Source organism: Castor canadensis, chromosome 5, assembly GCF_047511655.1.
Source record: "Castor canadensis chromosome 5, mCasCan1.hap1v2, whole genome shotgun sequence".
Lineage (NCBI taxonomy): Eukaryota > Metazoa > Chordata > Mammalia > Rodentia > Castoridae > Castor > Castor canadensis.
The window spans coordinates 72,655,866-72,673,285 of record NC_133390.1 but is presented as its reverse complement, the minus strand read 5'-3'; the positions used below and the strand labels follow the sequence as shown (position 1 = coordinate 72,673,285).

At 42.3% G+C, this 17,420-nt stretch overlaps 1 protein-coding gene across 2 annotated transcripts in view; it reads left to right on the top strand.

Annotated features, from left to right (window-relative positions):
* Muc13 (mucin 13, cell surface associated) overlaps window positions 1–17,420 on the top strand; it is a 33,244-nt gene that overhangs the window by 12,984 nt on the left and 2,840 nt on the right. For both annotated transcript variants that reach the window (XM_074073341.1, XM_074073342.1), the window contains exons 4-10: window positions 1,874–1,980; window positions 6,234–6,289; window positions 7,275–7,441; window positions 10,681–10,800; window positions 11,129–11,252; window positions 11,877–11,914; window positions 13,479–13,563. In XM_074073341.1, the coding sequence (XP_073929442.1) occupies window positions 1,874–1,980; window positions 6,234–6,289; window positions 7,275–7,441; window positions 10,681–10,800; window positions 11,129–11,252; window positions 11,877–11,914; window positions 13,479–13,563 (697 nt within the window). The remainder of the gene's footprint in view (window positions 1–1,873; window positions 1,981–6,233; window positions 6,290–7,274; window positions 7,442–10,680; window positions 10,801–11,128; window positions 11,253–11,876; window positions 11,915–13,478; window positions 13,564–17,420) is intronic.

Here is a 17,420-nt window from a genome sequence, read left to right as displayed (position 1 = left end):
CAGACAAGAGGGAGAAAGCAGAACAAGGTATCAGACAAAAGAGTTTCAAAGGTATAAACGGAGTGTTAGTGTACTAATCGACAGTAAGCTGAACAGACATGAGAGAGACAGAGAGAGGATTGAAAATCAAAGGTAAAAAAATAAAAAATAAGTAAATGAAAGAAATATCTATATATAAAAATGAATTAAAATAAAATGGAAAATAGAAAATGAAAAAAAAAAACAAAAAACAAAAAACTTCCAAGTTTATATGCAATGCAGTTTCAGTCTTAATAATTTGGGTGTCCGCCTCAATCTGCAGTCCTGGAGTTGGTGCCTCAGATGTTGTTCTGTAGTTGTCTCATCAAAGGGGATGCATAAAGTAGAACAAAACTACACACTCACTCACACACACACACACACACACACACACACAAAAGCCCCACCCAGTGTCCCAAGTTCAAATGCAATACAGTTTCAGTAAGTTTTTCGGCTTGCAGGTGTAATTCGGTTGTTCTCTCATCAAAGGTAGGGAGAAAAAGAAAAAAAAAGAGTCTGGAGACTGTTCTGAGAGTGGTATCTGCAACTGTGGCTTGCCTGCCTGCTGCTCTCAGCCTGTAGCTGGCGGCATTATTTATGCAGATCTCTGGGGTGAACTTAGCACTCACCTGGTCCCACAGGCTTTGTTTGCTCAGAGTTCTCCTGTGTGGGAGCCTCTGCTACAAGCTTTCCCCTTTCCAAGCACTGGGAAAGGTGACACTGCCCCCGTGTTGTCAGGCCTGTGTGTTTATTTACAGTTCATGTGGGAGGTGGGTCTTCCCCCCTCTCCTGTGCAGTTTTCCTCCCACTGCCACTTTCACAAGCTTTCCTGCTCCTGATTACTGGGCGGTGCTGCTGCTCCTGCCGGCCGCCATGTTTGTTTACAGTTCACGTGGGAAGTGGGTCTTCCCTCCTCTCACAAGCTTCCCCGCTCCTGGTTGCTGGGCGCGCGCCCCGCTCCTGCCAGAGCCTCTCCGGCCCGCCCGGCTTGTTTATTTACAGTCCCAGGAAGGAGTCCCTTCCCCCAATCTTCAGCGCTCAGGGCACCCACCCTCTTTCCAGCGTGTCTTAATTGTTCTTATTGCTTATTACTCAGTTTCTCTTTTTTTCCCTGGGTGGAGGTCAGTCTGTCCAGGGGGCTATGCTGCTCTGGCCCAGGCTTTTCTGTGGGAGAACTGCGGCACTGCAAAGCTCACCTGGTCCGCGTCTTCCCAGTGGGCGCCGGCCACTGGCGGCCCCGGGGGCCCTCCTCGGTTCTCCGTTTAACATGAAGTGGAGATTCTCTGCACCAGCTGGAGGTGTGGAGGGGTCAAAGTTATGCCTTTTCTCAGTGATTATGCCTGCAATGTGTGTCTCCAGCGTCTCTCCAAGATTTCACTATAGGAGGCTCGCTTTCTGCTTCCTCCCTCTAGCCGCCATCTTGGAATCCTCCCTCCCTCCTTTTTAAATAAGTAAAAGTGCTAAGTTCAACAACAAAAAAACAACTGCACCAGCAAGGAGAACATGTACTTCATAGACTGTGATGCAGCCTTTAAAAATGATAGTTAGGAAGACTAGGAAATGATTTGGAAAACTGGGTATACAATAATAAGCAAAAAAATGATGTATGTTGTAAACTTGAGATTATATCTGTAAACTGTGAAAAAAAGAGGAAGAGTTGAGAGAAATATACCAAAATGAAAGTGGTTTTGTAAGGTGGGGTGGGAGTTTGTGTAACTTTTTTTCGGATTTCCAGACTCCCTGTAGTATCATCATATAATGTTGAGCATTTTAAAGAGTAATCTATGTTTTAAAATAAAATTGAAATGATCCTGTGTACATTACATAGTACAGAAAGATTCTGTTTGACTTTCAGGAAAGACATTCCCTGGAGACATTTCAGTTTTAGTATCTGAAACAACTGACTTGAAAAATGAAACTTCTAGGAACTATCAAGATTTACACACAAAAGTTACTAAATTTGTAAGTATTTTCCTTTCTGTAGTAGTATCTTTGTTCTCACATGGCCCATCTGCAGAGCATAGAGCTGGTGTTCATGTGGTACACACCAGCACAGGTGTGTCAGTTCAACTAGTGACACGCATCCCTCCTGGTTGGGCTGCACCCACCCCTGCTGCCCTGTACCTGGTCCCCTCTCTGAGACCCTTGTCTACCATGGTTTTCCACCTAGAGGCAGAGCACACAGCATAGCAGAGGCCTTGGAGGCTTGCTCCAGCTATGTCATGTCCCTTGTTATATGAGCTGTTAGCATAGTTTTAAATGGACAGGAAATATTATAGTGTTTTTAAATGTATTGTTTCAGAGTAGGCTGGGGATGTGACTCAGTAGTGGGGCACATGAGAAAGGCCCTGGGCTTAATCCTTAGTATTAATTAAGAATTAAAGTAATTATTTGAAGCTGGGATAAATTATTTCCACAGCATGGAAAAGAAAAAATTTTAATGACATTTTTCTTTTTTATACTCAGATTGCATTCATTTCCATACTAGTCTAGGGTTGTTGTTTTTTTTTTAACGTCTAGAAGAGAAACTGCATCTGAATTTACACTGTTGTTGCTTTTTTTCTCCATTGTCAAAAACATTGAATAGAGCAATAGTTTCACTTCGCTTAGGTTCTTGCCAGCGAGTGTGTTTGTAGGGTAGGAGGGAGACCTCCTTTCTGGAACCACAGGTGCTTGGCCTAGAAGGACTCCAGACAGCATCCAGCCAATGTTTCTCAAGGTTTACTTTTAGTAGGAAAAATACTAACTTTAAGAATGTCTTGAGACTGTATATGGAAAACACTTTTTAAAGACTAAATTCTTATCTATGACAATGTCTTTCAATTCAGAATTTTATCACTGCAAAGGAGTTTTGTTTTAGAACTGGTAGAATGTAAAAAATAATTATCAAAACAACTGTACAGGTTGTACAGAGAGAGCTAGTATTCCTGGCCACACAGCCAGGATACACCCCACAGCCACCTTGTCACAGCACTGGCTCTTGTCCCCTTGCTATGCTACTGCTTTATGATGTGCCAGTTGGCATGACCTGTCCACTTGTCTCAAATCAACGTCCAGATTTGCCAACTTGGGTGATATCCAGTACATTGAAGATGACAGCATTAGCTTGTTCCTATTTTCAGGGGACCCCCTCCCCGCTGGGGCATTGCCTTGTGTGCCTGTATGGAGCACTGTCATGTGACCACTATGTTCCACAGATTTTACTTTGGGTATGAGAGTCACAAAGCCCCCTCCACTCAAGGCCTTGGTCTTCAGAGGTCAGTTTAGACACTTGATCTCAGTCAGGGCTGAGTGCTCCTGGGGGAGACCATGGAAGATTCTTTTTTAAATTTTAACCATTTTATTAGCATATAATAGTTGTACAAGGGGATACTTTGTAATATTTGCATATGTGCTTACAATATATCTTAGTTAGATTTACCCCTCCATCATTCTCCCTCCTTCCCCCTTCTTAGAACAATTTCAACAGGTTTCATTCTTCTATTTTTATATATGAATACAAAATACATCACCATATTCATCTTCATTTACCCTTTCCTTCTGCCCACCCACCTCCCACTTGCACCCATCCCCAGAAAAGACCTATTTTCCCTTCATTTCTTTAAGTATGTATTGATAGTCCAAGGGAGGGGGGGGGTTGCCTGTATATATCCTGCTTTAACCAAATTACCCCCACTTGGTTACTTACTCATTCTCTATCACCATGCTTATGGAGCACTCTTACAGTTTCAAGATTTTTATTTCAAAAGGATGCATCAGAGCTCCCTGGCTGCCCTGGAGCAGTGTGAGAAACGCAGATACAACCTACCTCCTTAGCAGACTTTGTGAGGCAGTCCCAGATCAGGCATGAGAAGTCTACTGAGGTCCATTTGCTGCCCACTTGGGTCCAAAGGACAGTCTCCATAGCACTTTGAAGTTTCTCTGTTGGGTGCTGTGCCTAGTATTCAATGTGTAATGGTTTTAATTCTGCAAACAGTTCAGCAGGGGCCACAGTACTAGTGTGCCCACTTTACAGATGAGGCATTTGGGGATCAGGAGAAATGAGTAACTGTCTGAAGGTTGCCCAGTGATGGGATTTGAACACAGCCCTGCCTAACCACAGAGCTGCTTCTCTCTCTTCTCGCCTGTGGCTCTGTGTGAGAGGGAGGGAGGCAGGCAGTCCTGTCAGGGCAGTTCCTGCCTTCTTGTCCAACCTTGCAGCTCTTCAGATTGAGAGAGGCATCCTAAAGGGTGAGCTGGAAGAAAAAAAAAACAGGAAACACTTTCTTCTACATCAGATGTTAATTTCTCAAACTCTTTATTGGGATTAAGAGAACTGGTGTGCAGTAGTCAGCAGGGATCTGGAAGGGACTTTTGGGGTTACCTTGCAAATTTGTTTCTAAATGGGGTTCCTGGACCCCAGTGGCCTAAAGAAATACCAGGTATTCCTAGTATTTAAGAGTATATAAAAGCCAAGCATGGTGGCACACATGTGTAATCCAGCACTCAAGAGACAGAGGCAGAAGAACAGAGAGTCAAAGGCCAGCCTGGGCTGCATACTAAGATCTTGTTCAAAAAACAAAAACAAAAAGTATTAAGAAATCTAGACATGTCTTGAGTATAAGGTAGACCAGGCTATATAGAGCATCAGATTGGTTTGAATTGAATTAGCACTAAAGAGACATTTCTCTTTTAGGGCTGGGGAATGTAGCTCAGTAGAGTGCTTGCCTAGTAAAAAAAAAAACAAGACTCCAGGTTCAATCCCCAGCACACCAAAAGAGAGAGAGAGGGAACATCTTTTTAATGCCATTGATTGACACCATCTTTTAAGCTTTGGGGGGTCCTTTGGAGAGAACAATGACAAAAAGTCAGATTATGAAAAGGTTTCTACATTCTTACCTAGTAAATGTGGAGACACAGGCCTGAGAGAAGAAAACATGGGTCCCAGGCAGCGATTATCTCTCTCACTCGTCATTCACTGAGCTGTAATTCAGCCAGTGTTTGTAGAGTGCTGCATAGGACCCACTGCAGGTGGGGGCTGGAGGGGAGTAGGAAAGGCTGTGTCATAAGAAAGAGAAAACCTTGTTCTTGTCATCAAAGAACCCGCAAGCCATGTCCTGCCAAAGGTCCTAGCTTTGCCTCTGGCCATGGCCCTAAAGGATCTAGCACTGTCTCTATTCTTAGAACACAGCCCAAGCTTGGTAAGATCTGCCTGTTGAGGGAGCCTCCCTGCTCACAGGGCCAGGTTTCTTATGCTCATCACAGCTCCATGTGGTGAGAACTACCACTATCACAAGCTCTCTCTCCAGTGAGAAAAGTCAACTTTGATTGAATGAAAAACCACCAAATGGAGCGATTCAACTTGAGGTGTCCTTCCCAACTTAGCTGTCTCCCTTCTGAGCCTGTGGCCTCTGCACATGAGTGTACAGGTGCTGCCTATCTGGGCTCTGCCTACCGAAATGCTGGCTCCTTTAGGAGCCCTCTCTGGTCCTCCACAACTGGAGGGAAGTGTCTTTGAACTTTGAACTTCCATGGTACCTCATAGCTCTCTATGGCACTTGTGTCTCTCCATGGTGTGGTCCCCTTCTTCATCATCGCTTTGGGCTAGGACTGCCTATTTTTATAATCTCTAAATCCCCAAGCAAAATGCTTTGGACAGAGTAGGCAATAGTAAATACATGGCCCTTGATAAATTGATAAAAGTATGAAGTGCATATAGATTAAACTAATGAATATGCAAAACTTAAGACAAACTTAGTAAGGTAGTCAGCTTATTTTTAAGAGTAAGATCATTGCTGGTTGCTCACACCTGTAATCCTGGCTACTCAGGAGGCAGAGATCAGAAGGATCACAGTTTGAAGCCAGCGTGGGCAAAAAAAAAAAGTTCAATATCTCGAAAAATCCTTCACAAAAATAGGGCTGGTGGAGTGGCTCAAGGTGAAAGCCCTGAGTTCAAGCCCCAGTACCACAAAAAAAAAAAAAAAGAGTAATATCACTGACTTGGCTGAATGCTTAAGGTTTCCATCTATTCCCTGGACATCTCTGACTTAGGTTAGACTCTTGCTGCTTTACAGCAAAGATTACTAAAAGCTGTTAGAAAGCATGTCAAGAAGAAATAATGTGTTGTGATGAACCTTGTGTATTCATAAAAATGAGTCTAGGAATTTATCAAAACCTAGATAATAACTTTTTTAAAGTTTCTTTCACCTTGTTCTTAAATCTGTTCTCCTCCACAGTTTGCAGATGCATTTAGCAGCACTGATTACTACCAGACTGTAATTCTCAAAGTAAGGTAAGTTTGCTCTATGCTGACGGGGTGCTTTGGAGGCAGGTGTGTGTGTGCTTGCCTTGTTCCTGGTCTCCCTTGAGTTCTCCATGTGTCAGTAAAGCCCTCTTGGAGCTAGTCACAAGCCAATGGGAGGTGGTAGCCTGAGCACTGCAGAGGGGACTATGTGTCAGCCCTGCCTCTAATGTCACCTGACCCTAGCCAGAATGGGCAGAGTGTAGCCTGGAGAAGGTAGGATGCTAATGCTGCTTGCCAACTTGGGCATGTGGTCGGTTTGTTTAGTTTGATCCATGGCCGAAAACCACAAGTCAGTCTCAAGAGTGTGCTCAAACTGCAGTGCTGATTGGACAGTGCGACTGTTATGATGCCTTGCATGTTGTGGGCACACCACACCTGACAGCATCCTTGGTATCACACCCGTGTTCCCCACAGCCCCATCCCTCTGCTCCAGTTCTCCTCTGAGCCACGTGTCCAGTCCCAGTCAAGGACCCACTATGAAGCTGTTACTTCCTGGCCCTTTCTGGGGGTGACCAGGGCTCTCTATGAATGGTCACTGTTCTCCCTGGACACAGGGAACAACATGTGCCCCTCTGCCTCTCAGATTTAACATCTAGGCAAGAGACTTACACTTACTATCATTCAGAAAGTGATAGCTTATTATGTCAGATATTACTTGTTGTACTTCTGGCTAACTCCAGGCTCCCAGATCCAAAAAGGATTATTTACAATTTTCCCAAAAATGAGTATTCATAATTTTCCTGAGTATCTTCTAACAATACATTGTTTTCACTCTGCACACACATGACATACAGAAATCTGGCTGAAAAATTAGTGTCTTATTGATCTGGGCCTCTGTATTTGGGTCCTTGTTGTGGACACAGGACAGTAAGTCAGGACTAGGGCTGAGAGACTTGGGAATCTGGTTGGTTTGAAGACCTATTGTTGACTCTTCAGTTTAATTCATCAAGTGACCGATTCATTTCATTTTTAGCATACCTTCTTCTCGATCAGCAAGCTCTGAAGTGCGTGCCAGTGATGAGACTGTCACAGTATCAGTAGTAAACATTTTTGCACAAAATACATCTCAAAGTGAGACCAACATATCTAAAATAATTGAAGACGCTATTAAACAAAACGTAAAATTTTCAGCATATTCTGGTAAGCATTAAATAATTTTTACTGGAAGTTCACCTAACTACCTACCTTTTTGTAAACCTTTCCATTAAATGTAAGAAGGGGCAAGAACTACTGAATTAAATTAACAGGTGTCATCAGATTTCCTTTTAACTGATCTGTTTTTCCTCCTTTTCCTTTCTCACTTGCCTTCTACTCCTTTCTAGCCATCTCCCAAGTCATCAAACTCATAACTTCTCCCTCCCTTGAAAGCTATAAAAGACCAGACAATTCATCTCTGGACAGGAAAGATGAGGAAATGAGAAATAAGAGGTCTTTATACCAAATGATAGCTTCCCAAATAAATCTCACCTGTACTATTTCCCCCTTCAGGCTGACACACAAGCCCACAGAGCCGCTGTAACAACCATGTTTATTGTGTTCCGAACATCCCCAAACTTAGTGGGATACTTATTTATTGTAGTCAAAGTTTGAGTTCAAGTGGAGAGTGCTGCTGGTCTAGACCAGTCTTGACTGATCTCTGGCTTGATTAAGCATCTGTCATTGGCTGCTGGATGAGTGAGGGGGTGGCTGCTGCCATATGGTTCAGTGGCTGGCCCCACTCTGATCCACATAGCTTCTCATCCTCCAGCAGGCTGGTCTGCAGGGTTTCAAAAACAGCAAGAGGGTAAAGTTCAATGTACACATTTCTCTTGTCTCTGTTTATATCACATTTACAGCTGTCCCAATGACCAAAGCAATTGAGATGACCAGTATGGAAGGGCACTACCAAAGGACATAGATCCAGAAAGGTGAATAAATTCTTGAGATAACCACCATCAGCCCCTATAACAGTCATGAGAAGCTCCTTACCTTGGAAGTGACCTATTAGGGCCAGCCCCAGGGGAGCTGTCATGCCTCTGGTATTCAGTCCTGGTTGTCAAATGCAGAGGCCTCTATCGGGCCATGGAGCACTTGACTTCTCTGTAGCTTTGGATGCTGGCATCCGTCCCTTTTTCCTCCATTCTCCTAATTCCCGTCCTGCCTCCCTCATTCTTCTTTTCGCTCCTTCTAAGATTCATTCCCTAGTCTTCTAAATTTTTGCTTTTTTATAATTGTATTCTCTCTGACCCAGTTTGTAAAACTAATTCCTTTTTTTGAAAACAAACATTCTGCTCACTTGAAGTTTTCCAACAAATACCTTTGCACTTTCTTCAAGATTTTACAAAAATTCTTACCAACATCTTAGGACCCAGAATATAAATGCACTGGGATAAAACACTTAAAATTTTATCAGAAAATTTGGGAGCTCTTCTGCATTGTACCTCTTCCTTGGGATTTGATTATCTTTTAGTAACATCCACTCAAACTCTTTTCCATCTAAATATAACTTCCTGGCAGAAGATACTTGAGAAAAATAGTTGTTGAGCCACTCTAGTTTTTCTCATGTCATGTACCAAACTATACCAATCAGCTCTGGTCTTTCCATGAGTCCCTTTACAACCCCGCCCCCAACACACACCCTTCACTTACTTGCTCACTTTTCATTTTAGTCCTTTTTTGTTGTTGGAGTTTTTGGCTGTTGTTATTTTGAATTTTGTTTGTGGCAAGCCTGGACTCATTTGGGGCTTAGTTTTCTCTGACACATTTTAAATATTATGTTTTTGGTGATGGGGCCCTCTTTCTTTATTTTGTTAGTTGTTCTCATCTGAGAGCTTCTGTACAAAACACCAGTTTATTACCTGACCCTCCCCTTAGATTTTTTACAACTCATTTTTGCAGCCTCACAGTTAGAATTACATTTTCAAAGTCTCTTGCCTTCTTGAACTATTATTGTCTTCCAGAATTTCACACAATAGAATCACACCTTCTCTGCATACTTCAATTTCTAGTCTCTCATGGCTCAACTGGTAGAGCACCTGCCTAGCAAGCACAAGACCCTGAGTTCAAAATTTGGTATTGCCAAAAAAAAAAAAGGTACAGAATCTCTTTTTCTGGACTTGACTTGGAATTGGAGGCATTTTCAAGTTGCAGGTGGAGAAGGTAGGCTAGTTATAGATTAGGATTTGAATTTTTGTTTGTTGGGACAGGGATTTGAACACAGGGCTTCATGGTTACAAAACAGGAACTCTACTGCTTGAGCCACACCTCCAGTCCATTTTGCTCTGGTTTTTTTGGAAATGGGGGGAATCTCATGAACTATTTGCCTACGCTGGGCTTGAACAGTGATCCTCCCGATCTCAGCTTCCCAAGTAGTTAGAATTATAGCTGTGACTCACCTGAGCCCAGCTGGGAGTTTTAGCAATCATATCACTTTCCTATCTGCTTCTGTTCTTTCTCCTAATCCATTCCAAGATTGGTCTTTTTACCCCCAATGCTTTCCAATCCACTTCTAGACTAGCATTCTTGAAGACTACTTTCTAATGCTCTGCTTTTGCTCAAAATCTATCAAAGGATTCTCTGGCTCATAGAATAAAATTAAATGCCCTTCACCTGACATTCAAACCCCACTATTATCAACGAATGAGCAAAAGAAGGTTGATTTGTTACAGTTTCGGAAGTGAACATTGTCACTTACAATAACTCACTCCATTCTCATAAGAAGCATCTAATGATGCCCATCTTATAGATGGAAGGAACTGTGACCCACCAAAAATCAAATGATTGAAGAGTGCCAATAGCCAATAAATGGCAATGCCAAGACTTCCGTTTTCTTCCATCTCACCACACGGCCTCTCCTCTAACCAAGCACAACTCCACAACTCTGACAAGAATTCTTTACCTCTTTTCATGCCTGTTACTCCACTTACCCAAATTTTGCCTGTCCTTTGACGTCCCATATTCCCCATCTTTTACACCTAACACAGTTCCCACCTTCTCCATGATGTTGTCTTGCGCTGCTTGAACCTGTGAATTCCCACTGTCTTTAACTTCTAGATCACAAAGCTGAGAGCAGAATTATGAGTTACTCAGCGTAACTTTACAAAGGTGGAGCCTCCTAGTTATATGGGTTCTGTGTCCCTTGTGGAACGTAGCACAGAGATCGATGCCAAAGAGATTTTGAACTTGAGCCTAACTGCCCTGCATTGAATGGAATTAATTTGAACTGAATTATATAAGAAAGTAGGCATTGAAGAAAGGACTGGGGATCTCAGATTCTCATTTCTAAAATCCCAAAATGTATTAAAAGACAAAAATATAACAATGGAGTGGGGTGCTTTAACTAACTGCTTTGTCTATGTTGTGTTGCTAATATATTTTTGAATTACTTGTGTGTTTTACAGGGCAAGATCGATGTGATTATTATGGTTGTGTAAAGAATGCTGATGGCTGCAGCAATGGTTTAGATTGTGACTGCAAAGCTGGGCTGCAAAGACCTAATGTACAGTCCCCTTTTTGTCTTGGTAAGTGTTCCATTTGCTTCTAAATGTTCTTCACAACTCTCATTTCCTCTCCTTTTTTATTTGCAAAATATACACATTACTGCTTGAGTTTTCATGTGTGTATCAGCAACTGAGTGATGTGAGTTTTGGCTTTAGACTGGGACTAGGACCTGGGCTAGGAGCTGGTAAGGTGTCCATGGGCATGCCAGGGAATATGTCAGTTGTGGAGCCAACCAGCACCTCATTTTACTTAGGAAAAGCAATGTCAAAGAATAGTATTCTGTCACATGTCACTTTGGGGTTGAAGAGTTGCTTCTGAAAATCACTCAGAAATCACTCTGCTTTGTAGCTCTAGAGTGTCCTGAAGAGTGCAACGCAGAGCACAAAAAGCAATGCCTAAAGGAGGACAGCCAGACTCTCAAGTGTATTTGCCTGCCTGGCTACCAGACAGATGATCAGGGGAACTGCAAAGAGTAAGAGAAATGACTGCATTTTTATCTTGTTGGCGCTGGAGCTGGGATAGAGCTTGCAGCATGCACGTGGGCTTAGTCAGAGGGTTGTCAAGCTGGCATAGTTGGTAACTTGGAAGACAATCTCCTTCTTCATCAATAGTTTTTGAGCATGCTCCATGTCCAGTACCACATTAGGTGGGAGCTGTCCCACAACTGTCAGAAAAAAACACATTGGCTGCCCACTTTGAGGTGAGGAAACTGAAATGCAATGTAAATGACATGCCTGTGCTGGCAGAGCAGTAAACAAGTGGCAGAACCACATGGTGTCACCCCTTGAGAAAGTCCACTATACTCCATGCCTCTTGAGTTCAGTGTCACCTGAACTGCTATCTTCCTGGAGGTCAGAGGGTAGTGTTCTCAGTAGCAAGTGACAACATAGGATAGGATACTCCCTCAGTCTTACAGAGTCCCATGGAAGGTGTTCTTCCAGAAGAGTAGGAATTTAAAGAAGGCAAGAGAGAGAGAAGCAAGGGAGGACAGAAGAAAAGGAGGATGGCAAGGGAGAGATGGAGGTTGGGATGGGAACTCCAACACTGTCCTTCTGGAGCTCTTTAACATGGTTTCCTGTTGTTCACTCTATTTCAGGTGTCCATTTGGCTACAGTGGAGTGGATTGTAAAGACCGTAAGTGTAGAAGTCTCCTATTATAAATAAGTTATTAGCTGTCTGAGAAATAAACATCAACCCCATTCAATATCCTGTCCAATCCACTGAGTTTCTGGCTTCCTTCATAGAGAGAGATAATCTGCTTGCAATTTGTATTCTGGACTGTGTAGCCCATGCTCACCCTTAGGTTATGGGCAGCAGCAGCTGTGCTGCTGAAAATAATAGAACTCAGGCTCAGAGTGGGCTGGTAGCCCTGGACCCACTCCACACCACAGAAGGGCATCTGAAATCATTATTCTGATGTCCTACATCAGCTAAAATATGAATGTTCTGCTTCTAGAATGGCTAAAAGACCAGCATATTCCAAACATGGCTATAGAAGAGCAGACCTAGAAACCATCCATTTAAATATTCAAATCTTGTTGTCTTTGGCTCTTTGCTGGTTTGGAAGTGTTGCAAATTCAGTTGCCTTTTTTTTTTTTCTCTATAACTCACCCTCACATCAGACTGGGTTAGTGCTAACTTTAAATTTTAAATTATTTTAAAACTGACATGTGAACTAAAGCTCAATGATCCAAGATGCAGGAAATATGACCATCAGCTTCCTGCCAGCCACAAAGATGCTGCTGGGAAGAGCTCCCCATTTCTACTGTACTTTGTTGCAAACGCAGATCTGCTAAGCCATTTCTTCCTTTCTTCTGGGATTTCAGTTTCCACATCTATAAAAAGATAGGTTTGGACCAAATGACCTTTTAAGTCCTCCTTACACTTCATGGTCAGTGGCCCCATGCAGCCAGGTTGAAGGTGGCATTTGTGGCAGTGATGCAGCAGGAGAGACAGAGATCTAGAGTAGCACTGTCCAGTAGAATTACAAAGTGAGCCACAGACTTCCTGGTGAATTTCAAACAAAATTTAAGAAGTAAAATAGGGGAACTTGCTTTAACTAGCATATTCTTGGATTATCTATTTAATCCAAGATAATCATTTCAACATGTAATCGGTATAAGAATATTGAGAGTTCTTTCACATTTTTTCATACTAAGTGTTTCATACTAAGTGTTTGTCTCAGGGACACATTTCAAGTATCAATAGTCTGGGGTGGAGGAGGAGAATGGGTGGTAGGAAATCTCTAGGCTCTTCCCTCACAAAGCTATCAAACTATTACCTGGCTCCTCTCTTAGTGACAAATTTAACTCCAACCTTGTCCCCCTCACTTATCAGTAAGGGGAGGTGTGGAGGGCAGGCAAAGGTAGCAGAGATAATAAGGGTAACAAGAGTTTGCCCTCAGATGAGATGGCTTCTCCTACAAAGCCCAGGAAGACCCACCTCTAACAGCCTCGTTTGTATTTATTACCTTATATCTAGCAAGTCTGCCTCTTCTGATTGCATTCTGAAGGCATGAATAGGGGAATGGGGAGAAGGCTACTAAAGAGATAAGCACTCACCGAGCCTGGCCCTGGAGGAGTCAGAGACCATAGCCTGATCAACCTCACAATTAGAGGAGTCATTGAGAACACACATCCCTGTGCAGTAGGAACCAGCTAGTTGGAGGCTGTTTCTACTCTCTCCTTTTCCTTTTCAGAATTTAAGCTGATCCTCACGATCGTGGGCACCATTGCTGGCATCCTCATCCTCAGCTTGGTGATTACATTGATCTTCTCCACAAGGTACGGGTGATGGAGATGTCCCTTCCCTGACACGGTTTCCAAATGGAAGGGAAACATGGGGAGGCCTCTACTACCATGGGCTTGTCTTTTTCTTCCCTTAATTTTCTTCTGATTGTAAAAGTATACATGATTATGGAAGAAAGTCTGGAAAACAGAAATGTGGAAAGAGCAGAATAAAAAAAAAATCTCCCATAAAACCCTGAGGTAATAACATTTTCACATATATCCTTCCAGATTTTCTTCCTTTTCAATGATAGTATATACATAGTTTTGTATCCTTTGTATTTTTAATTTTTTGTTGCTGCTTATTTTTGCTTGACACCATAACAGCACATAACAATAATTTCCTTTATCATTAAGAACTCTTTGTCAACAGTATTTAGGTTAACTGATGTCAAATCTAATTTTAACCAAGTCACTCCCCTAGCTGCAAATAGTCTAAAGTTAATCTCAATCGAACCCCACCATGCCTGCCTCCACACCTGGGTTTCAAAGAATTAGAAATTTTATCTTTTTTTTTTTTTTAACTTTGAAAAGACTTTAATGGGACTGTTTTTTCTTTTTTCTTTTTTTTTTTTTGTCTTTGATCCTTTTTTTTTTTATTCATATGTGCATACAAGGCTTGGGTCATTTCTCCCCCCTGCCCCTACCCCCTCCCTTACTACCCACTCCGCCCCCTCCCTCTCCCCTCTACCCCCTCAATACCCAGCAGAAACTATTTTGCCCTTATTTCTAATTTTGTTGTAGAGAGAGTATAAGCAATAATAGGAAGGAACAAGGTTTTTTGCTGGTTGAGATAAGGATAGCTATACAGGGAGTTGACTTACATTAATTTCCTGTGTGTGTGTGTTACCTTCTAGGTTAATTCTTTTTTGATCTAAACTTTTCTCTAGTTCCTGGTCCCCTTTTCCTATTGGCCTCAGTTGCTTTTAAGGTATCTGCTTTAGTTTCTCTGCGTTAAGGGCAACAAATGCTAACTAATTTTTTAGGTGTCTTCCTATCCTCACCCCTCCCTTGTGTGCTAAAGCTTTTATCATGTACTCAAAGTCCAATCCCCTTGTTGTGTTTGCCCTTGATCTAATGTCCACATATGAGGGAGAACATACGATTTTTGGTCTTTTGGGCCAGGCTAACCTCACTCAGAATGATGTTCTCCAGTTCCATCCATTTACCAGCGAATGATAACATTTCGTTCTTCTTCATGGCTGCATAGAATTCCATTGTGTATAGATACCACATTTTCTTAATCCATTCGTCAGTAGTGGGGCATCTTGGCTGTTTCCATAACTTGGCTATTGCGAAAAGTGCCACAATAAACATGGGTGTGCAGGTGCCTCTGGAGTAACCTGTGTCACAGTCTTTTGGGTATATCCCCAAGAGTGGTATTGCTGGATCATATAGTAGATCAATGTCTAACTTTTTAAGTAGCCTCCAAATTTTTTTCCAGAGTGGTTGTACTAGTTTACATTCCCACCAACAGTGTAAGAGGGTTCCTTTTTTCCCGAATCCTCACCAGCACCTGTTGTTGGTGGTGTTGCTAATGATGGCTAACGGGGGTGAGGTGGAATCTTAGTGTGGTTTTAATTTGCATTTCCTTTATTGCTAGAGATGGTGAGTATTTTTTCATGTGTTTTTTGGCCATTTGAATTTCTTCTTTTGAGAAAGTTCTGTTTAGTTCACTTGCCCATTTCTTTATTGGTTCATTAGTTTTGGGAGAATTTACTTTTTTAAGTTCCCTGTATATTCTGGTTATCAGTCCTTAGTCTGATGTGTAGCTGGCAAATATTTTTCTCCCACTCTGTGGGTGTTCTCTTCAGTTTAGAGACCATTTCTTTTGATGAACAGAAGCTTTTTAGTTTTATGAGGTCCCATTTATCTATGCTGTCTCTTAGTTGCTGTGCTGCTGGGGTTTCATTGAGAAAGTTCTTACCTATACCTACTAACTCCAGAGTATTTCCTACTCTTTCCTATATCAACTTTAGAGTTTGTGGTCTGATATTAAGATCCTTGATCCATTTTGAGTTAATCTTGGTATAGGGTGATATACATGGGTCTAGTTTCAGTTTTTTGCAGACTGCTAACTAGTTTTCCCAGCAGTTTTTGTTGAAGAGGCTGCTATTTCTCCATCGTATATTTTTAGCTCCTTTGTCAAAGACAAGTTAGTTATAGTTTTGTGGCTTCATATCTGGGTCCTCTATTCTGTTCCACTGGTCTTCATGTCTGTTTTTGTGCCAGTACCATGCTGTTTTTATTGTTATTGCTTTGTAATATAGTTTGAAGTCAGGTATTGTGATACCTCCTGCATTGTTCTTTTGACTGAGTATTGCCTTGGCTATTTGTGGTCTCTTGTGTTTCCATATAAATTTAACTGTAGATTTTTCAATCTCCTTAATGAATGTCATTGGAATTTTGATGGGAATTGCATTAAACATGTAGATTACTTTGGGGAGTATCGACATTTTTACTATGTTGATTCTACCAATCCATGAGCATGGGAGATCTCTCCACTTCTATAGTCTTCCTCAATCTCTTTCTTCAGAAGTGGGATTTGCTTGTTCATATTTTTCTAGGAGTTTGAGATGTATCATTAGGTCATTGATTTGGGCTCTTTCAGTCTTTTTAATATATGCACTCATGACTATAAACTTTTCTCTCAGGACTGCCTTAGCTGTGTCCCATAGGTTCCAGTAGGTTGGGTCTTGCTAAATTTTTATCCAGACTGTCCTTGAACCGAGATCCTCCTGATCTCTCACTCCCGAGTAGCTGGGATTCCAGCAGTGAGTCACCACACCCAGCTGTTTCTCAGCTTGGTGTCTTAAGTTCTTATAAGAGAGGGCGAGTAGGGTCCATTCATTTACTCAACAAATATTTAAAGATGCTAAAGTTCCTCCCATAACAGGGAGAATGCTATTATCTCTTTTCCACTCTTCATGTGCCAAGTGGGATGCACTTTTCTAACATTTAGTTCATACCTTATATTTTGACATATAGGTAATTTTCCAGGATAATTGGAGGGAATAAACAGATTTTAGATTCCTAAAACACTATTTCTTCTTTTTTTCCCTCTTCATTCCATTTTGATATTAACTCTTCCCAGAGACTCAGTCATAAGAGAGCACTGCTAGGAAGTGGCCCTGCTGCCATCACTATGGTCTCCGACTTTCCCTTCTCTAGGGAGAGAGCCAGAACATTCCTGATTCTGGAGTGAGGCTGTCTCCTGTGTTCTTAGGAGGATTGGCTGACTGTTCTGGGTCTTCAGATCCTCAAGAGTTGCTGTAGAACCTTGTGACCCTGTGACAGCCATGTATGTCGGCTCCTCCCTCCTCTGCAAGGCCAGATTCAGTCTTAGCCCAGTTACAGAGCCAGGATTCTTGGGAACACCACAAGAATTATAATTTCCTTGCCCATTTATCTCATAGGGAAGGGGAGCCTTTCCTCAGCTCCTTTGGACAAGAGAGTGTCAAAAGGACAGGGACTGTGCTGTGGGCTGGGCTAGCCATCAGGGTCACAGTGAATGACATTCTCTATGTGGTGAGACACAGGTGACTGTCTCACCTGTAGTACACCTGTAGCATCACAGATGCAGCTGTCCGCACTTCTGACTCCTACAACCTGGGGCAATGCAGGAGCAGAACCATGGCCTGTGGGCCAGGAAGGAGGTCAGGCTCCACTCAGAGTCACTTGGGAGCAGATGCCTCCCTCAGTGCAAGCACATACAGTTAGCCTTGAATACACACACTTGGATCCTTGAGAGGCCCAGCAAGCCCTATTTCTCCTTTCAAGACCTTGGTACTTTGAGCTCCTTTTACTCATACAGGTGCTTCTGTAGATGCTGACGGCTTGCATGAAAAACGCTA